At 40.2% G+C, this 19498-nt stretch overlaps 1 protein-coding gene across 3 annotated transcripts; it reads left to right on the forward strand.

The window, feature by feature from the left end:
* Positions 1-57: 57 nt before the first annotated feature.
* Positions 58-14401, forward strand: bnip3lb (BCL2 interacting protein 3 like b). Of its 3 annotated transcripts, none has more exons than XM_042395646.1 (7): positions 58-160; positions 385-631; positions 4049-4280; positions 7034-7112; positions 7496-7599; positions 9625-9774; positions 11860-14401. In XM_042395646.1, the coding sequence occupies exons 2-7, from the start codon at positions 574-576 to the stop codon at positions 11906-11908; spliced, it is 672 nt and encodes a 223-aa protein (XP_042251580.1). In that variant the 5' UTR covers positions 58-160; positions 385-573; the 3' UTR covers positions 11909-14401. The 3 variants fall into 3 exon arrangements, with proteins under 3 accessions (XP_042251580.1, XP_042251579.1, XP_042251578.1); XM_042395645.1 differs by having other exon boundaries at positions 97-236; XM_042395644.1 differs by having other exon boundaries at positions 97-631.
* Positions 14402-19498: the final 5097 nt, after the last annotated feature.

A 19498-nucleotide genomic window follows, 5' to 3' on the forward strand; every position in this document is an offset into this window, starting at 1 on the left:
GATCCAACTCGATAGACGCAATGAAAACCTGCCGCTCTCCGGAGCTTGAGCAACCACTGGGGGTTAATTGAAATCAGCTGGTGTGGTGTCTGGTTGTTTAAAACTAGACTAGACTTGAGTCACACAGGTACCTCGTGTCTCGACTGGCGACGTGTGCTGTGTACGTGAGTGCACGCACGCCTCTCCGCCTGCATGGGCAAATTGAGCTCGCACCACCCAGCAGATGACATATTTTTGTAATTCCTACTCTTTATCGAAACTCGCTGCCCACAGCGCATGCGTGCCGTAGCCCTGTGTGTGTTTTTCAGTTCGTTATGTAATTCCGCTCCCTCTCTCTCTCTCTCTCTCTCTTTTGTTATCAACGGAACGGCGTGACGTCACCAGCTCCGGCAAGGTCTGAGCGGCTCACGGCTGCTGCTTCCAGACCAGCTAACGGGACAAAAACAAACCGTAGCAGCGCTAAAACGGGGCAGAAGGCGACTCGGGCCAGTCTGAATGTGTGCAGATAAGGTATTGCGCGTTTTGCACTGACTAGCTTTTTATGCAACCCGCCCTTGCTTACCAGGAACGACGATGTCCGAAGCTGCTAAAGCTACTTCTACAGACAACAACGGAGACTCTGGGCTAAATGGTAAGCATAATTGTCACCGAATTGCTGAATTGTGACAGCCTGTCAGTGTGTTTTCTCAGTGCGGAACTTTTCGGGGTACGCGGCTGTGTGTTTATAATAAGTTTATTGAGGATTTTACAATGATTAAAGGTAGTTTTAAAAACGCTCGTTTATCTTTTCCCCCCAGTGAAGCTACATAGGGGGAGGAGTGAGAACGCTATGTTCCGTATGTTTATGGACAGTGGCTTGACCAATGGCGTTTCGAATGTGTTGATTGACGGGCAAGTAAGCCAATCAGCGATTCACGCGGTGGTGCGGAGGTGGGTTTAAGCGTTGTCAACAAGGCGAGATGGAAGAAGTCAGAATTCGCAAAAAAGGGAAGATGTTTTTTTTGACAATTTCCACATATTTGCTGGATTTTACAGTCAAAGCAATGCTTGTAAACAAATGAAACCAACTTAGTTATCAAGAGTGTATACATTTTGTTTATACTTTTAGGTATTTTCATATGTCAGTCTTTATAAGAATACTAGGATTTATAATAAAAAAACAATCCCCGTGTATATATGGCAGATCTTTTTTTACATAGTGCCTTCACTGCATCATTTCATGTGTGTGAGGTAATTTTTCATCTGAACATATAGATTCAGGTTGTTGAAATGGGATATCTTATGAGACCTCTGCTTGCAGATTGACGTAAACAAAGGCATGTTTGACACAGCTGCACTGACTCAGGGGCCTGCCCAGAGAGCTTTAAGTTATACCACACTATGGGGGGCTGTGACTTGGCATGCTATTTATGGCCACAGTGACAAGGGGGCAGACGTTTTGGACGTGAGAATGGCGAGAAAGTGTTTCACCACACAGCAGTGTAGGAACATGAATGCTGGTCTATTTCAAAGCCACAATCTGGGCTGGAATCAAACTTTCCAGACACCACCAGAGACACTTTTTTTTTTTTTTTTCCGAACAGGATAGAAGAGCCAGTAAATGAATAGTTACCTTTTTAAAATGGCCTGTGGAGCAAGTAAGTTGCCAGCATTTGGCTGGTGGATGGTAATAAGTTATATCCTGGTTTATGACTGTCATTTGTATATCCAACAGCATGTTTGGCTACATCTTCCCCTATGAGCTGGAAAGCAACAAGTGTTGCTTCTATCAGAGATGGTTATCTGTCATTATTGCTGAGTCTGGTAGTCCTGTTTTTTGTATAAATACTATAATTTTAAAACTTTTTTCATAGAGGCCCCATAGTTCTTTGCCGTCACAACAGTTACTAAACACCATTTTTGATAAACTTTCTTTTTCATTTGGCTGATAAACTTAGTGGTTATCATTACACCTGACTGATTCAGAGTAACTTCACTTATGTGGTCTCCGTACATACTGAGACACCGCTGTAGGGACAGCTAGAGAGGCCAGCAGTGTCCTTTGCTATATGAGATGTTATGTTATTTTTGGCGTTTCCTGGAGCTCTCACGCCAGAGTCATAAACATTTATCTGATACCTTGGTTCTTCAGGCGAGAGGTAGCCGCGACCTTCCTCCCCTCCCGTCTGAGCCTCAGCATCAGTAGATCAGAGAGATCACATCGTGTCTGCCTCCTCTAAACCGACCCAACAGCTGATAACAACTCTGTGGCCAGAATGTTCGGAAGCGTCAGCGCCATGGCAACGTGGTTTTAGCCCACGAAGCGGAGACAATGGGCTGTCGACAGCGGCTTGGCTCGTAGTTCGCTGTGTAATCCACAGGATGAGAGCGAGTGCTGAGTCGAGGCCTGCTCAGAGGGAGGGGTAGGGTGGGGTGGGAGGGGGCACCGTTTGGGTAGTGGGTATCACTGGCCTTGTGCCTGAATTGTGAAATTTAGTCCCCTGAATGCTCATGTGAACATGGTGTTGTTTACTCAGTGTTATGGGGTCGTGTGACCTGTTTGGGAGGTCTCCCTGTTTTATGTTCTTTTGAGTACAGACTGAGAAAGTGTTTTTAAAGTTTAACAGCAATGGATAGTAGAGATTCTTTGACCCCGTTCTCCAAATTCTTGTCCTGGCTAATGTGCCCCTCCTCTATATTGGTAACCCAGCTCTGATGTGCTGTGCCTCAGCTGCCAGTCCATGCCAGTGCTCACGTACAAACAGCGAGAGCGTCATATATCACATTCAAGGTCTAGAAGAAACCACAGCTCATACACAGGCAGGCATTTACTGCCCTTTCAACACACAGCAGTAAATAGAGCTTTACTCTTGAACCTCTTTGATTGACAGTCTCAGGCTGTTTGTCTTGTTGTCCCCTCTCCAGCTCTGGGTCAGGAAATCATTTTGGCGTCTCTCACCCCTCTATTTTTCTTTGGTGTTGAGTGAAAATATTTCTGCTGCACTTTGTGTGACTAGTCAAAGACAAGAAGCAGATATTTTGGCATGTCATAGCAGGAAAAGCACAGGTGCAGTTAATAACATTAATGATTGCTATGAATCCATTTAGTTGTGCCAATACCCAGCCCTATGTATTGTGCATGCTGGTTCACAGTGACACAAAATTGAAATGAGCCATGATTAATACACTTGTGCCTGTCCTGCTATTACAAGTCAAATGTCTGCTGTCTTCTCAAACAATATCTGTCACTCTGGAACAGGAGACACAAAAAAGTCAGAATTCATTGTAATGAATCAAGAAAACGACAATTGGAAACTCCTTGCTTACATCAAATAAAATGATTTATCAAAGCTTCTGATGTGACCAAAACAAGCCGTTCTGGGAATATAACCAAAAAGAGTGGAAATATGCACCAAAATAAAAAAGGACAGTAACATGATGCTTCCCATTTGCACAACAATGATTTTAGCAGCTAATATTTGCTCCTTGAGGCATATCCGGTCCTGATCTGAGCAGGATATTGGCTTATTGGTTTATTGACATGACTTAAGACTGGCTCCGTCTTATCAGCTGATACTGACAGTTGTATCCAGACATGTTTAGAAATTCTTTAAAAAGCAGTGCAAAATTTTATGATATCTAATCTTTTTGTTATATATTACCTAAACGTACTGATGCAGCTGTTTTACATAAATTCAGTTGAAGCGCTACTTTGTAGAGAACTTGGCTGCTGTGTCAAACTTTTAAGAATGAACAAAAGTGAGAAAAGTGTTTAACTTTACGTCACCTGACATCACCTAATAATGATTTTCTAACACTGCAACAAAAAGAAGCTAAAAGTCGAGTTGGAAAAAAAACCCAGTTATCATTAGCCCATACGCATTTCTCTCCAAATGCGTATTCACTAGTTGCATGAGCACATTGTGTAATAAACTATGATGGTCAGTCATTTTTTTTTGTTCTTTGAAAACGATTTAAAAATTGTACATTTAACTTCCATGATGCCATTTGTTTTGCAGCAGTGACACAAGTGAGTTAATGAAGGTTGTGTGTTTGTTTCTTCTCACAGGGTCCTGGGTGGAGTTGGAGATGAACAGAGGCACGGCCGGATCGGCCCAGTCATCTTCCACAGTTGGCCCAGCCTCGGGTCTGCTGCCCCTTCCTCAGGTGGAGGAAGAGGAGGCCATGGTGGGGGGGCTGGAGCACGTCCCGTCCTCATCCTCAATCCATAACGGAGACATGGAGAAGATCCTGTTGGACGCCCAGCATGAGTCGAGCCGCAGCAACTCTTCCTGCGACAGGTAGTGTTAAAGAGTCCTGATTTGATTCAGTTGCTCAAAATATAGCAGGACCTGCCCTGCTGAAGAGCCCATAGAAAACACTGAAACCCCATTAACCCCAGACCTCCTCTTAATGCTACCTGTTAATGGAAAAATAATTTAACTGCAATAACTATAATTAGACTGCATATATAACACAGTTGAGAACATCTATTTAAAATACAACAAACTATAAGTACATAAAAAAAGAACCTTTTTCTCCTGAAAATATCGATTTCCATTCTATTTTGAGACGCTGTATTTGTGTAAGAAACCGGACACCATTAGCAGTTTTGAAAACAAATATATGTTTAGAAAATGGATGAAAACAGAAACTCCTACAGTTCAGGGTTGGTTTAATGTGATTCAGGGTATCTTTGTAATGGAGAAATTAACATTTGTTTAAGACTTAAGACAAGTTTTAAAGCTGCTGTGAATCCTGGATTGAGTTTATATCAGCATGTAGTTCAGACTTCAGGTAAACTATCAGAACGGCATTTACTCCCTTTAGTTCTTTAACTACTCTGTTATTACTTGTTCAGATTTGTTTCTCTTTATTTATTTATTTGTATTTATATGAGGCAAGCCCATATATACATATACATATTTACACATATTTATTATCTTATGTATCTTTTTTTGTTTTGTTCTCTTTCTCTCTTTAGCTTTAATATTATTTCTCTTCTTCCTTTTTCACTGAATTGATTCATATACGTGCAGGGCCATATGTAGATGTAAATCTACACACATAGATATGTGACTTTTTAAGGGTATTTGTGCACATATATATGGGTATAAGTAGGAATATACTGCTATTGTTGTTTTGCATTTTTTTTCTAACTATTATTATTATTTTCTTTTACCCTTCTTTTCCATTGCCTTAGCTCTTAACATTAAAAACTGGAGCGTGATGGAAAGCTGGTCATGCTGTATAATAGATATATACAAAAATACAAAACCCTTGTTCCAAATAAAAAATTAAATAATAAAAAAGAACCTTTATGTGAAACTCAACAGGCTATGGTCAAATTGCTGCTATATTTCCTAATCTGCTTAAAATTAAATACAGATTAGAGCACAAGAGTTTCCACCACGATTGGAAAGTTCAAAGGAAGGCATGAGTTCTTGGGTTCATACCAGCCCGTGTTTATAGTTGTGGAAGATTTAGACTTGGTGGTGAAGTTGGTTCACGTCTGAGGTTCCTAACTGAACTTTCACTCGGTTTGGAGCAGACACAGTTTCAGCACACGGTTGATTTTAAAGCTAAAACAAAATCACTTAACTATAACCATGGCTTTGATGTAAAGCTGTTATTAGCAGCCTACCATCACAGGTTTACACAATACAAAAATGACACCCATTTTGAGAACTATTTGTAAAAAATGAAAATGGTGATTCTTTTCTTTTTCAAAATGCTGAAGAAAACACTCTTGAGTAGCTTGACTGAGATATAACTTTTCAGCCCAGATGTCTGTTCATCTGCTTATCACTCAGTAAAAACTCCCTGAAGAAAACTAACTTTTAAAACCTTTTTTATGAGAGGTGTTTTAATATTGGTCACTTCTAAAAACCCTCAACTTTCCTCCTATGTTTCAGTAGAAAACGCTTTAATCAGGAGTGTCTTTTCTTTCATAACTGCAGTCTCAGCATGTTGCATCAGCTGCAACTCTGTCTGGACAGCTGCTCAGGAGTTGAGTTGGCTTCTTAAAATAAAATGACGTCGTCTTTCACATTGCGCCTCTTGTTTTATTAAGCACGTTAGAAAAATCCTGACCCTTCAACTCCCCTCCCGGCCACATCATGTGCTTGTGTGTAATCCTCAAGGCTTTGATAAAACAGAGCTTATCAGAGAACCCAGCAGTCAGCTGTCAGTGAGTCACCTGAAGATGTTTATGAATATCTGAGCCAAGAACACTGTATCAACAGGCTGCTCTGAAATGAACAGTAACACAAACAGCAAAACGACACTGTCGTACATAGCACTTGTAGAACAATTCGGGTGAGTCAGTTAGGACAATGTTTTCTTTACAAATCCCTCTAAGACACACAATACAGTACACATTTCAACAGAGAGGTCAGAGTACAGGAGCAGCAGGACTTTACTGTCATGGTAAAGGACTGGTAAAACATTCAACTCAAGATGAGATTTGTAAGCAGTAATACATGACAAGCAGTACTAATATTTGGGCTGGACGTTACCCATGATTATTTTCATTGTAGTTTATTTAATTTTGTTGCCTTTTTTTTCTATCAAGTGATGAATCGCTTAGTCTATAACATTTCAGAACATAAGAGCAAATATCCAGTGCAATCATCAGTTGGCAGATGTCATCTTCCTCTATCAGGCACTTTATAGCTCTGTTACCATGGCCATGTACCAAGGGCAGAAAAAGAAGCTCTGTTCAAGTTGTGATACATTTTTAAGGTTTTGTAATAGTCCATTAAACTTTAAATGGTATTGGAGAATGTACTTGAAGCACTGTTGCTATAGTAACCTGTAGTTAAATATCTTTTGTGCACTGATTTAGAATGGTTGTTAAACTTTTGACCTGAACATTAATGCTTGAGGTGTCCTGTCACCTGCCTGTATTGAAATATCTTCTATGGTATAAAGCCCATGAACTCACTAACGGGACTTTTCCAGCGTTATGATGAGATGAGAAGTTCATAAGGACTCTTGAATTGATGACCTCGCTGATAACGAGGCCTCTGATTTGTCATTTTTTGACCCGCAGCCCCCCGCGGCCCCACAGTCCCCAGGATGACGGACAGATCATCTTCGACGTGGACGTGACCAGCAGGAGAGACAGCCAAGTAAGAGCCTGTGTGCCTCCCAGCTTCTCCATCAGTCTGTTGCCATGGCAACCCCGACCACTGGCCCTGAAGTGGTGTGTCTACATGTAAATGACAACTGCTGTCTGCCTTTTAGTTTCCAAGGAGATGGCTGCCCCACCCAGCGTGGATTTCTGTGTCTTTTTTCACAGCATGTGTTGTCACCATCACTCTCATATTTCTGTTTACTTTTCATTGCAATTGCAGTTTTCATCTCTGTCAGGGGAATCTCGTCTGTAGTCAAAAACTGATGTGAGAACGAGTCTCTGTGTCAATGGCACACACATGCACAAATATACAGCACATATCTTTTTTTGATCCTGATAGAATGAGGTTGATAAGTCTGTGTGTCTCTGTGTGTTTAGTCAGAAGAAGACATCTTGGACAAGGAGAGGGACATGGACATCCTGATGAAGGACTCAGACTGGGTTGCTGACTGGTCTAGTCGACCGGAAAACATTCCCCCCAAGTAAGTCTCAACTCAGTAAACATCAAGGTAATGTTTCCATGGCAACTGAACACACACAGCTACTTGTTTGTCCAGAGAAAGTGGTTAGTCATTAAGGCAATAAAGTTGGTCTAAAGCACAAATATAAAGCCAGCTGCCAGAAATTTTCTATAAAACTCTGATGCTGATGTAATTTTTAAGAGTTGAAAGTTAATTTTTTTATTTGAAGAAATTAACAGCTTTTTCCATATTTTTTGTGTCTTGTAGAACATTTCAGGTTTTCAAACCTTTTTATTGCTGACAGAATCAGTTTCTGTGAAACCTCAGCAGCCACGAGCTCAGCTCATGCAAGAAGGTGCATGAGTTAACCCAGTTAACAGATTACAAGTCTTTCTAATCATTATATTACATGTTATTACCATAGTCTTTTTTTTTTTATTTATTTTTTTTAAACCTGCAGTGCAGAACTTGCATATACTTTATATACAAATGAATGTCCATTACATTCAAGCCCTTGAAATGAGTTCACACAATGCTAATTAAGCCTAACACCACCAGATAAATCTCTCTGTGTTTCATAGTTTATGGAGTTTTTAAATCTCATGTCAAAGGTGACATTCCTGCACTGGCTGTTTGGCTGTTAATCGTGCGGCTTTTCTAGACTTTCCAAATGTTATCGGACTCAAAGGACCGAATTCTGATAGTGAAACGAGTCATTTCGTGGGGGTTGTGTGACGCTCAGAAAAATGCATCCACCGTTTTACAGCCGCAACAGTAGGTTACAGCCAGTGGTGTGCTGGCATACTGGGACAAATCCCAGTGGGCCGGTGGATCATCCAAAAATACATTTTTGGGCCAGTGGACTGTCAAAACATAGCTATGCGTTTTTACCAGCCCTCTCTGTGTCCTGTCATTTGGGGTGTGCATGAGAACGTGCTGCATGTCTGTGTGAGACAATCACAGCTGAGCGCTTTCCTTTACTCTCACTGCCAGAGGGGGGAGACAAACATCCCACACTCCAGCTTTAAATACTGGTATGTAATAAATATATGCCAACAAAGTACTTTCGTTTCATTTTTATACCAAAATTGACAAAAAGTCACAACAAATATTACCCAGTCAAATGTCTCTCTAGAAACCCCGAAAAGGTGAGATTTTATAGTTAATTTCAGCTCTTGTGTTTTGTGTTTTGGTCAGAGGTTTGGAAACTACTGTAGGGCCACAACTAATGATCATTTATGTTATTGATTCAGTGCTTGTTTTATTAGACAAACTATTGCCAAAAACACAAAGGTATTCAGTGTACAATGATACAAAACAGAAAAAAAGTGAAAATTCTCTTTAATTCTAATTCTAGTTTGCGATGCATTTTTGCATGGTCATTGACTAACAATGAGATGTCTGGGGGCATCTTTACCTTTGCTGACAGGTGTAAGATTGTCATACTCAGCTGTAGTGGTTGCTGCTTCTTCATCAGCTCCACCTCAGTCATTTGAGTCTGGAAAACGTCTGAAAATGACTCTTGGACTTTGTGCATAATGCCATAACCGTATTTGGCTTTTATTTAAGTTGTAATACAACGGGTTATGAAAGAAAATGTACAAGACATACATACAATACATTATGCAATATATCAGTGGAATGATAAATTCATCACAGTGGTTTCTTTGTAGCTTAATTTCCAAATCCTCTCAACTTATTTAGCTGTGCATTTAACCTCTTGGTGTACTCAGCTACTTTCACGGTCAAGTTGAGGTTATAAAACTGTAACATTATTGAATGTCTTGGAATGATTTTTTTCTTTTTTGTTTTTCCCAGTTCTGCAGTAGCAGCAATTACATTGTCAGAAAATGCTATACATCTTGCACTTTCCCCCTTCTCCTCCCTTAAACTGTACAGAATATACAGCTCTGTTGTTTCTGTTCCATATGTGTCAGTAAACTCTGTTGCTGTGTGAGTTACTGTGTTGTCTCCGCACCAACACAAACAGGACAAATCCTGCACCGTCACTGCGCGCTGTGTCTAAATTCACTGTGATTTTTGCAGGGAGTTTCATTTCCGTCACCCTCGACGCTCAGTAACGCTCAGCATGAGGAAGACCGGGGCCATGAAGAAAGGAGGCATCTTCTCCGCTGAGTTCCTCAAAGTCTTCATCCCATCGCTGCTACTATCACACATCCTTGCTCTGGGGCTGGGGTAAGAAACAAACAAACACCATATGACCTGTACATATACTTTGTTGCTCCAAGAAATGTATTCTTGTCAGGGTTGAAAACCAGTATCACAGAACATTAAAACTGCCCACTGAAACCAAAACAAAAGAAATTCTTGTAGAGTGCAGGTAACCCAGTATTCATGTTGTTAAATGTTTGGTTATTGATATTAGTGTGAAAGCAGTTTGTGCTTGGGTTTCTCTTTCCCCTGTTAGAGGTTCTTCACATTTTTTATAATTTAAAACATTTTTTATTAAACATAATTTGTATTTAATTTTAGTAGTAGTGTTTCATATTTCCCAGTTGTACATTAACCCCAGCAGGGGGAGCTGCTCGGCCACGAACACAGTCAGCTGGGTCCCTTCCTTCATATCTGGCTAACAAATTAGCAGAGCAGCTGCTGACTGAAAGGCTGCACACCTGCTGTCTCATAGTGAGCTACGACACTCCCAGGAGCACTTTCTGTTTGTGATAACACATGTTACAGAATGTCAGTGCAACGATATCCAAGCAGTCCTCTCTGATGAGGACACACACACATGATGTGGTATGTAATGAGTGTCATTAACAAACTGTGTAACCACAACATCCCTTTTGGCCATTTTGGGGTTTATACAGTGACACAGTCACTGTGGTCTGAACTGAACTCCTCTGTGCCTTTTACACTGTGACGCTACTGTAAATGTCAGTCTTTATTAAAAAGGGCTGGACATTTTGTATTATTGGAGTGTCTGTTGATTTAAATCGTTCATAATCTTCTTCATATACAAAATTAGTTACTTGGTAGTTGATAGTCCCTGGTTTTAATGATGATTATAGTATAGTTAGTTTGTATATGTTTGTATGTACTGATATATTGGCATCCATTTTGGCCAATATCTGCTTTTTTCCTAATAGTAAGTCCCCTGATACTATGGTTATATTACAAAAACATCCAAAAGCCATAGAAAAGTATCTTGGACATTGCCAAAAAACAAACAAAACAAAAAGCTTATTTTGCACACCCATTTGTGCAAAGACTTGTTAAAGTTACAATACATGACATTCAGCCACTAGATGTCGTACTATAGCACCAACATCTCAGACCAAAACAAGTGTGTGTCGTTTACTCAATAAAGTTGGGGGGGCCTACAACTCACAAAACTGAGATCAAACTGTCAAACCAGGCAGTGCTGATCAAATATGGATCAAGATTCTATTACTGCATAGCCTATTTCTCACCTCAAATGTTTTCAAAAACATATTTTAGTGTACTGTTTAGCTGTAATTTGAGAAAGTTTGACGTGGACTCCATCTTGGTAATGGATGTGGAGGACGCAGAGGGACTCACACGCACTAACATGCACACACACATGCAGGTAACATGCACGTGCACATGCACTAAGATGCACGTGTGGCCAGTGCGGCTACCAAAACAAAGAACATAGAAGCCCAGATAACAACACAAACAGAGGGAGTGTGACTTCATTCACTGCTCAGGTTGCCATTACTTCACTATATCTTTACATGGCAAATAGTTGTTTGCTGACATCTAGTGAGGCTCTATGTCATTTATTGGACCTTTTTAAGCAATTAATGGGGGTATCAATACAAATCCATACTGGATAAAACCAGTATTTTGGGGCGGACTGCTGGTATTATCTATTGGCTTCAACTTCAAAAACTGAATCTTATGTATACCTGTCTGCATGTCCAGCTGCAATATGGTGTAATTTAAAACAACACAATGTGTAGAGTATAGATGGCTATATTTTAATGAAGGTAAGGCACCAAAGAGGTAGCTGGATGTCATTGTGATGAACTCCGGTTCTATACAGAATCTATACTTCAATCAGTGTGTGTAAAATGGAAAAAAAAGAAGTAGTAGTTGGCCTGTTTTCTGGGTGATTCCTGACCTCAGATGAGGGTGTTGATAAGAGTTTAAGCTTTTCTGGAGACATTTTAGCGACGTTTTATATTAAGTACCTCACATGTCTTGTTAATAAACCACCATGCTGCAATGAGAAAGAAGGTTTGTTGGATGGTGATTCGTAACCTGCTCCTTGTCTGTGGACCTTCTCCTCAACAGTGTCTACATTGGAAAGAGGTTGACCACGCCACCAGCCAGCTCTTTCTGAACCTGAATCTGAAGAAAAGTGCCTGAGAAGTGGCCATGAGATGTTGGAGAAAGTTTTGCTGTTGTGAGAAGAACGCCCATCTCTCCTCCCTTTGTCCCGCCTGCTCCCGCTTCCCCTCCTCGTCCCTGAGATATGACATGTTCTCAGGAGTAATGCATCTGCCTCTTCCCCTTTCTCTCCTCCTTCCCCACCCTCCCCTCTTTTTTTTTTTTTTTTTCCTTGATCTGTTCCTGACTACTGTCTGTAGATATCCCTCTCTCTGTCCCTTCTTATACCCTTCACTCATTTGTAGAAGCTTTTTAAAGAATGAATAAGGTCATATTTCCCTCTCCCAAGCGATTTGGTTTAAATGTTTATAACGGGTGGGTTTTCAGGGAGAGTCGCAGCATTAAACCAAACTCTTCTACTACACATGATGTCCCAGTGCCCTTTGATCATCTGACAACAAAAGAGGACTTTCCAGTTCTAGAACTGACCACAGATTGTGCCACCACCGTGAGTAGCCCAACTCGATCTCGATGGGTTTGACCAAATTCAGAGTCGGCTACACAAACTGAAAATGTGATCATGCCTTTTGAAAGTAGCCATTTTGCTATCTTTAGATAAGATCGTCTTTTTTTAATTTATTTTACAACAGTGATAGTTTATTGAGAAGTCGTATTAAAGAAAGGGGGTTACCATAGTGACCATCCCAAACCACAAGCGCTCATGAATTGCACTGGGGGAGTCTCTGGCTGTCTGTCAGATGAGAGAGAATTACATTATTTTACCTTTTTTCTGTGACAGAAAGTAGAAACTTAAAATCTATTGAATGAATATTTTGCAAAGTGACAATAACTGGAAAGCAGGGTGTAGATGTGTGTGTGGTGCAGACAGGCAGTGTGTCCCTCTCAGTGTGTACCCTAACAGTATTGTGTGGTTGGGTCGTAACAGAGTTGCGGGGTCCAGAAAGGTTCAATCGTCTGTCCAAACCGTCTTGTGTCCATGTTGTCGTTCCAGTGTCTCCTGGTTTGTCTGCAACATATCGTAGCGGTCCTAACCGGTCACTTCCTGCTTACTTTTTCTCCAGATTGGGCTGGATATTACATGGTACAACACTGATTGTTACATATATGTGAGTTTGAAGTTATCGAAAGTAATTTGGTACCAAAAAGCTTTAAAACTTGAGATTTAGGATGGAGAATGTGACATTTGTTTTGAGGATGTTTGAGTGATTTTTATTTTTAAAAAGTAAGAGGTATTTCATGAAAATAAAAGCGGAATAATAAACTTTTACTTTCATACAAGGAAACTTGTTCTCAAGATATTGGTTGATTAGGATTGTTTTTAGTTATTATTGAATAAAAAATGTCCAGTAGTAGCCAGCCCCACATCCTAACACTCCCCAACACGTTGGCCCAAATGCACAAAGCAAGCAGAAAAACTTCATCAGGCTGCAGATCAGTCGGCCCGAGTTTGGACAAGCAGAACATACTTGATCCTCAGTTTTCTAATTGTCTGTCTCCTCTGAGTGACACTGCTGAGCTGCAGCGACTTCTAATCAACTGAAGGGAGGTTTGTTTTTACCTAACGAGGATCTACTTTATGTGTAAACACAGGCATTTGGCTAGAATGCTCAGTAAGGTCGTGAATGAAAAGCTCGATATCAGACATCGGCTTCACTGCAGTATTTCGGAGGTTGGACTGTTATCAGTTTGCCAGACCTGGGTCAGTTGTATTTACAATTTAGAAGTTCGGATCTCACAGCACAGTAGATCTCTAGAAGTTATGTACACATCTTCAGTGTACGTCACGACTTTAACGTGAGGACTTCATCTATGGGTTGTTTGTCACCCTGACTTGAAGGCACGGATGGGAGAGTATCTGAAACTCTGAGTTTAGTGCAGTTTTTCTGTTATCGACAGCTACCTGATGCTTTCTCAAGCGGCCAGAGGATGCAGTAAAGTACAATATGCCTGTCCATGAAATCATTTGCAGCAAATACGATTTGACCCTGCAGGTCTACTCATGACATGCTGTCTTCTTTTTAACTTCTTATTAACAGTGACCGGCTTAGAGCATTGACTTCACTGTTTTCATTTCAGCCACAGAGATACTGCACTGTTATTTTGTGTGACATCCATGTCTCTGCCTGTGTTTGTACATGCAGCTTTGAAAAGCAATATGTTGGATTGTTCTCTCCCGTCTGGTTTGTTTTGAGTTGTTTTATTTTTCCTGATGTTGGAGAATGATTGTGAATGCACAGAGCAGGAGTCTGAAGTTTGACACAGATCATGTTCTTACTTAAAATGAATTAAAGGTGTGAAAATCAAACCCCCTATTGTTGATGGCAGGGCCTGATGTGAATAGGAATCGGCAGGTGTTGAAAGAGATTTCCCTCAGACTGCGATGGTCTAACAGTAGTTGTTGTAATGATGCATTTGCTTTAATTTTTTTTTCCCACTACATTGGAAAAATGATAAACATTTTGTCATTAAAGATTACCTGAATGAAGCTACTCTGAGTGTGCCTTTTTAATTTTGCAAGTTAAGACCGCAAGTTTATTCTCTAACTCTATTCAAGACATCCTCAAAGTAGTGAGAGAAAAAAAAGGGAAATTTGAACATGTACACTTCCATGACAACTGAGCAACTCCATCTGCTGAGGAAAATGGTGTGATGTGATGGAAAGCTCCAGAACAGTTACTACTAGACCTTATGGTGAGATTGTTTTGAGAAGAAGAAAGCGTTTTTGTTTTTTCCGTCCACATGGCTCCACACTCTCACAGTCCATAACCGCTGTTTTGGATGTAATTCAAGTCCACAGCGGCAGAAGCTTCATGCATGCCTTGTGAGTTAGCACACATAGCTGAGGCCTGAGGCATCTCAGGAAATCCCAGACGTTTCCTGACTGCTGAAAATTCCTAGGAGCTCATCTTGACAGTTACAACAGGAAGATACTCCTAAAACTGACTATTGACTGACTCTTAAAAAAGCAGCTGAGGGTAGGTCTTTTGTAAAAACATATTTATGTCTTACTGGAGAGCTACAAATAGTTACATTTTAGTTATATAATTTTAAAGTTGACAAGTGATGCATGTTAAGGGCTCCTATAAAGAGCTACATTGTCCAAAGAACAGCCCTTATTGGGTTGGAGATTATCTTGTTTTGAATCAGCCATAGTTGCCCTGTTGTAACAAACCTGTTTAAAGCCCTTGTCAAATATAACATTCCTAGAGGTGTGAAGTTGTCAGCACTGATTTTAGCTACTTGAAACTGCTCAATGAGGCCCCTGAACAACAACCCCCACCCCCACCCCCCATCATGTCTCTCTCACAGAGAAAACAACAGTCTTCCAGTCTGCTGCACAGAGCTGAGTGGGGAAGCACTGCACTCCAGTGGCAGACACTCTGCAGTGCGGACTGTCACTGGGTAGCTTTGTTATTTCCTTTAAAATATTTCCAACCTTCTTTGCTATAGTCTGTGCTGATGGAAGCACTGCCTCGACTACTAACAGCTCATGTTGGGTGTGGAGATCTTCACTCTAAGGCCATGTAGAGGGTCTCAATGGAGTTTAAAGACACTTTAAGCCAAATGTCATATTCATACAAAAAAGCAGAAGCCAAGCCAACTTCAATACTTTAAATTTTTTTTTTTACACCAAATAGAGCATCATAATGTGTGGCTAGAGAAAAATAATAGTCTACTGAAGTGTTTCTGCTTTCTCCTTCACATCTAGTTTCAATGAGGTGAGGGCACTTCCATTAGTGAATATAACCCTGAGACAGGTGTACTTATCACGAAGCTTAACAATAAAAGAACCAAAGTGAAAACTCTTCATCAGAACCCATGTTTACCGTGAACTTTGTTTTGTTCTCGTTTCCATGTTCTCGTTTACAACCATGCAATATTTTCTGCAATAAGCCTTAAGCCAATAAGTATTAAAGTTTTTCCAATATTTTTTCTTTTAATGTTGCCACATGCCAATGTACTAATTAGCATTAGCACTGCATCCTCCTTTCCTTTGTGACCCGGAAACTCACTTGGGTGCAACCATATGAATGCACCCTACTGTCACCTGTGTCTGTGAACAAATACATTTATTTAACATATGTGGTCCACACCAACATCTCTTCGTTTATTAAAATGAAATACCTTATATCCACTTGTGTTGTCATTCTTGATTGAACTACAGTATACCTCTGCTCCTTGACATTGTGTGATGCAGCATTTCTCTGATGACTCCAGAGATTTTGAGTACAAAACTTATTTTTTTTAAACATGCGAAATTATATAACATAGTTTAACCTATAGCATCACATAAACACAACATATACATACACACAAATGTAGTTGTCCAGATTCACATGATTTTGTTCGAATCGTTAACCGCTGTGGAGATAAAACATCTGTTACAGAAGTTCTTTTTGGCTGCTGATGCTCTAAAGCATCAATATAGATACAAAACAAGAGGAATAAAATCTCTCAGAAAGAAAGCATATCAATGAATTTCCCAGAATGCCAAACAATTCCTTTAAGAGTTTGAGTTACATTTTTAAGTTAAGAGGATGAAAAGATGTTATTGTAAAAAACAGGAGGTGAATGAGGCAGGTTAAGCTTCTTGTACCTCATGAGTAAACTGATGCAGCTGTGTAAATCAAGGATAATGAGACATTTATAGCAGTATGTTGAGTCAAATAAATGAATAATAAAGGAAACGAAAAAAGTACAACGCTTTTAGAAAATGTCAAAACCTAACTTCATGTTCAGCTGATTGAAATTCATGTTGATGTGTCTGTATACATGAGCCACATGGACATTCCAGTTAACCTAATACACAAAGCTGTAAATGTCACAAATGAATGTAATCTAAATTTAAAAAGATAAGACAGAAAACAGAAAAAGTCAGGAATCAGAATGATGTCACTGTGTACAGTTTTAATTAGGTAAACAGTAAGTAATCTGAAGGTAAACCCCCCTATCACTGCTTCCTCTTCAACAATGCCTCCTCCAGTCCTCCTCCGTCCTCCCTATATGGAACCTCAGAACACCTGTTCCTGACCAATCCAGACACAGTGAGACACGTGGCTCCTCCCACTGCAGCTGATGGCGTTACCATGGGTTACAGGGTGGTGGCCAGTTCTGTCTCCATCTCTCTGTTGAGGAGACTTTCCTCCTCTTCCCCTCAGGATCCAGCAGTACTACACTGCAGCAGCTTTGACTGCCAGATAAGCTTCATGATGAAGTGAGAGGAGGAAATCTGAATCTTGACCATCCATTGGTGATAATTCGATGTGTAAAGATTTGCTTCTTTTGATACTGTGTCTGCAAATCAAGACAGCTGTTGTTTGTGTTTATGCTTTATTTTTAAAATCACATAACAACTCATCAAACAACCAACATATATATAGTGGAATTAACACATTTCAGGCACATATAGCCATAAAATATAGCAAAAAATTTCTAGCAATTCATATTTATTCATAAAACAAAGTAAGTGACATACAACATGTGATATAAATGTATATTATCAGCAGACGAATTTGTCTTTCCTCTTGTTAATTCCTTCTCCTCACCCATCTCCACTTGTCTGCTACCAGGAAGAAACTTGAATTAAAGTGGGTGTCAAATAACTTTTTTCAACCTTTTGCAGTAAAAAACAAACAAACAAAACAAACAAAAAAAGAAATTCAAAGTGATTTCTAAATTTAATATTAATATTTTGTTATCGTTGAAAGAAAGAAAACAGAAAAGGTATTTGGAAATCAGAAACGTTCCTTTAGTCTCAAAAACATATATTCTCATATATGTATATATAACTCATATAACTCATATTCAACATCTTAGTTCAGCTTGTTAGCATGCTAACATTTGCTAACTGGTAGTAAAAGTAAAAGTACGGCTCAGTCTGGTGGGAATGTCATTAACTTTGCGGATATTTGGTCAAAAACCAGTATTGGATAAAAGTCAAAGTGTCACCAAAGGAGAACATGAAGGTCTGCACCAAATTTCATAGGAATCCATCCATTTTTGAGACATTTCACTAAAAAACATAAATGTAAACCTCATGGTAGCACTGAAGGAAAAGTCAGGGGATCACCAAAGTCAGTGGGATTCATCCTCTTGGGACCACGAACATCTGTTCAAACTTTCATTAAAATCTAATTTGAAGTTGTTGAGAAATTTTCATCTGGACCAAATCTGACCCACTGACCAACACTTTTTTGTTATTTATATACCGTCATAGTGTCGGACATCTATGGTAAACATGATCAAAGTTCCAAAACTTGGTTAATTCATATGTAAAAATGCTCCCTGTGAGTCAAAAGCCACTGCTGCCCTGAACAATTCATTTGCAATGTTTTTTTCTATCTTGCCAACAACCAGAACAGAGTGGTCTCATCAGGAAGGGGGCCTTAAAGAGACAGGAGCTAAAACTGTTTCAGACAGAGGCTGAACTGAGGGGCTGTAAACCATGCAGAGATATTCCAGTAGAGCCCCATATTAAAAATATAGACCTATAAATGTGCATAATATGTCCCCTATAATTTGTATGTCTATCCATTGGTTCCTTTTCTGTAGGAAAGCACAGGACATGTGATTTGCAGAGCAGATCTTTATGCTGTAGCAGAAAAACAACAACAAAAAAACAATGGGTTTAATTTCAGTTGGATTTAAAGTGACAAGTCTGGATTAGCTGCCTCAGGCTAAAAACCCCATCCTCTCTGTGTGTTTGGTAATTTTTTTCATTATTTTCTTTTAAAATTCAACCTGGTAAGTCCCACTGAAGTAGGAAACCACTTTTATGAGGGAGACCTGGTCAAGATGGTAGCATAAAAACCAAAACAAAATTTTGTGGTGGGCACACCAATAGTAAAAAAAATCCAACTAAGCACAAGCTTTTTGATGCATGCTGACTGATTTCAGCTTTTTACATGTTTGGATCTCTTCACCTCCTCAATCCATTATCAAAATGAGTTCCTTCAGACTGACAGCCCGCTGCGTAAGCTGAACTGAGCAGAGCTAATCTAACGAGCAGTATGTGTTCATGAGAAGCAGCCGATTATAGAACCCAGTCATACTGCTGATCTCACTACTTGTCCTACATCTGTTCCTGGATGCCAGGACCGTGCCCTTCCTGTCCAGAGACCAGACTCGCCCTCTGCCTCTTCCAACTGTTTATTGGGCATGCTGCCAACTTTCCCCTCTAATTATCTAACACTCCCCCCTGTCTCTGTTCTCAGTGGGGGGGTCGAGGGTGGGGGGGGGGCTTTGTTTTGTTTCATGGAGCGACACTTCAGCAAGAAGGGGGGATGTGTCAGTGCACTATCTCGGCCTTTGGGCGTGGCTGCACCTCCCGACATTTTCACTTTTCAGAATCCACCTCTGACATTCAGACATCAGACTTTGCCGTCCTCTCCTGCAGAGTCTGATGACCACCCACCCAGCCACACACACACACACACACACACACAGCGGCCCTCACAGCCCTCTGTGAAAGGAAATAGTAGCAGCAAAGCCATTTGCTGCCCACCACGTTGTTATGGAAACTGGGCTGACATGGACTCAGTGCTAAAATGTTTTCCATGGCCACTTGTGCAGGAGAGGTTTT

Source organism: Thunnus maccoyii, chromosome 19, assembly GCF_910596095.1.
Source record: "Thunnus maccoyii chromosome 19, fThuMac1.1, whole genome shotgun sequence".
Taxonomy (NCBI): Eukaryota; Metazoa; Chordata; class Actinopteri; order Scombriformes; family Scombridae; genus Thunnus; species Thunnus maccoyii.

Coding starts and splice junctions, on each gene's coding strand:
- bnip3lb (XM_042395646.1), top strand. CDS start 574: ATGTCCGAAGCTGCTAAAGCTACTTCTACAGACAACAACGGAGACTCT. Junction 4,281..7,033: donor AGCAACTCTTCCTGCGACAG/GTAGTGTTAAAG, acceptor TTTGACCCGCAG/CCCCCCGCGGCCCCACAGTC. Junction 7,600..9,624: donor CCGGAAAACATTCCCCCCAA/GTAAGTCTCAAC, acceptor TGATTTTTGCAG/GGAGTTTCATTTCCGTCACC.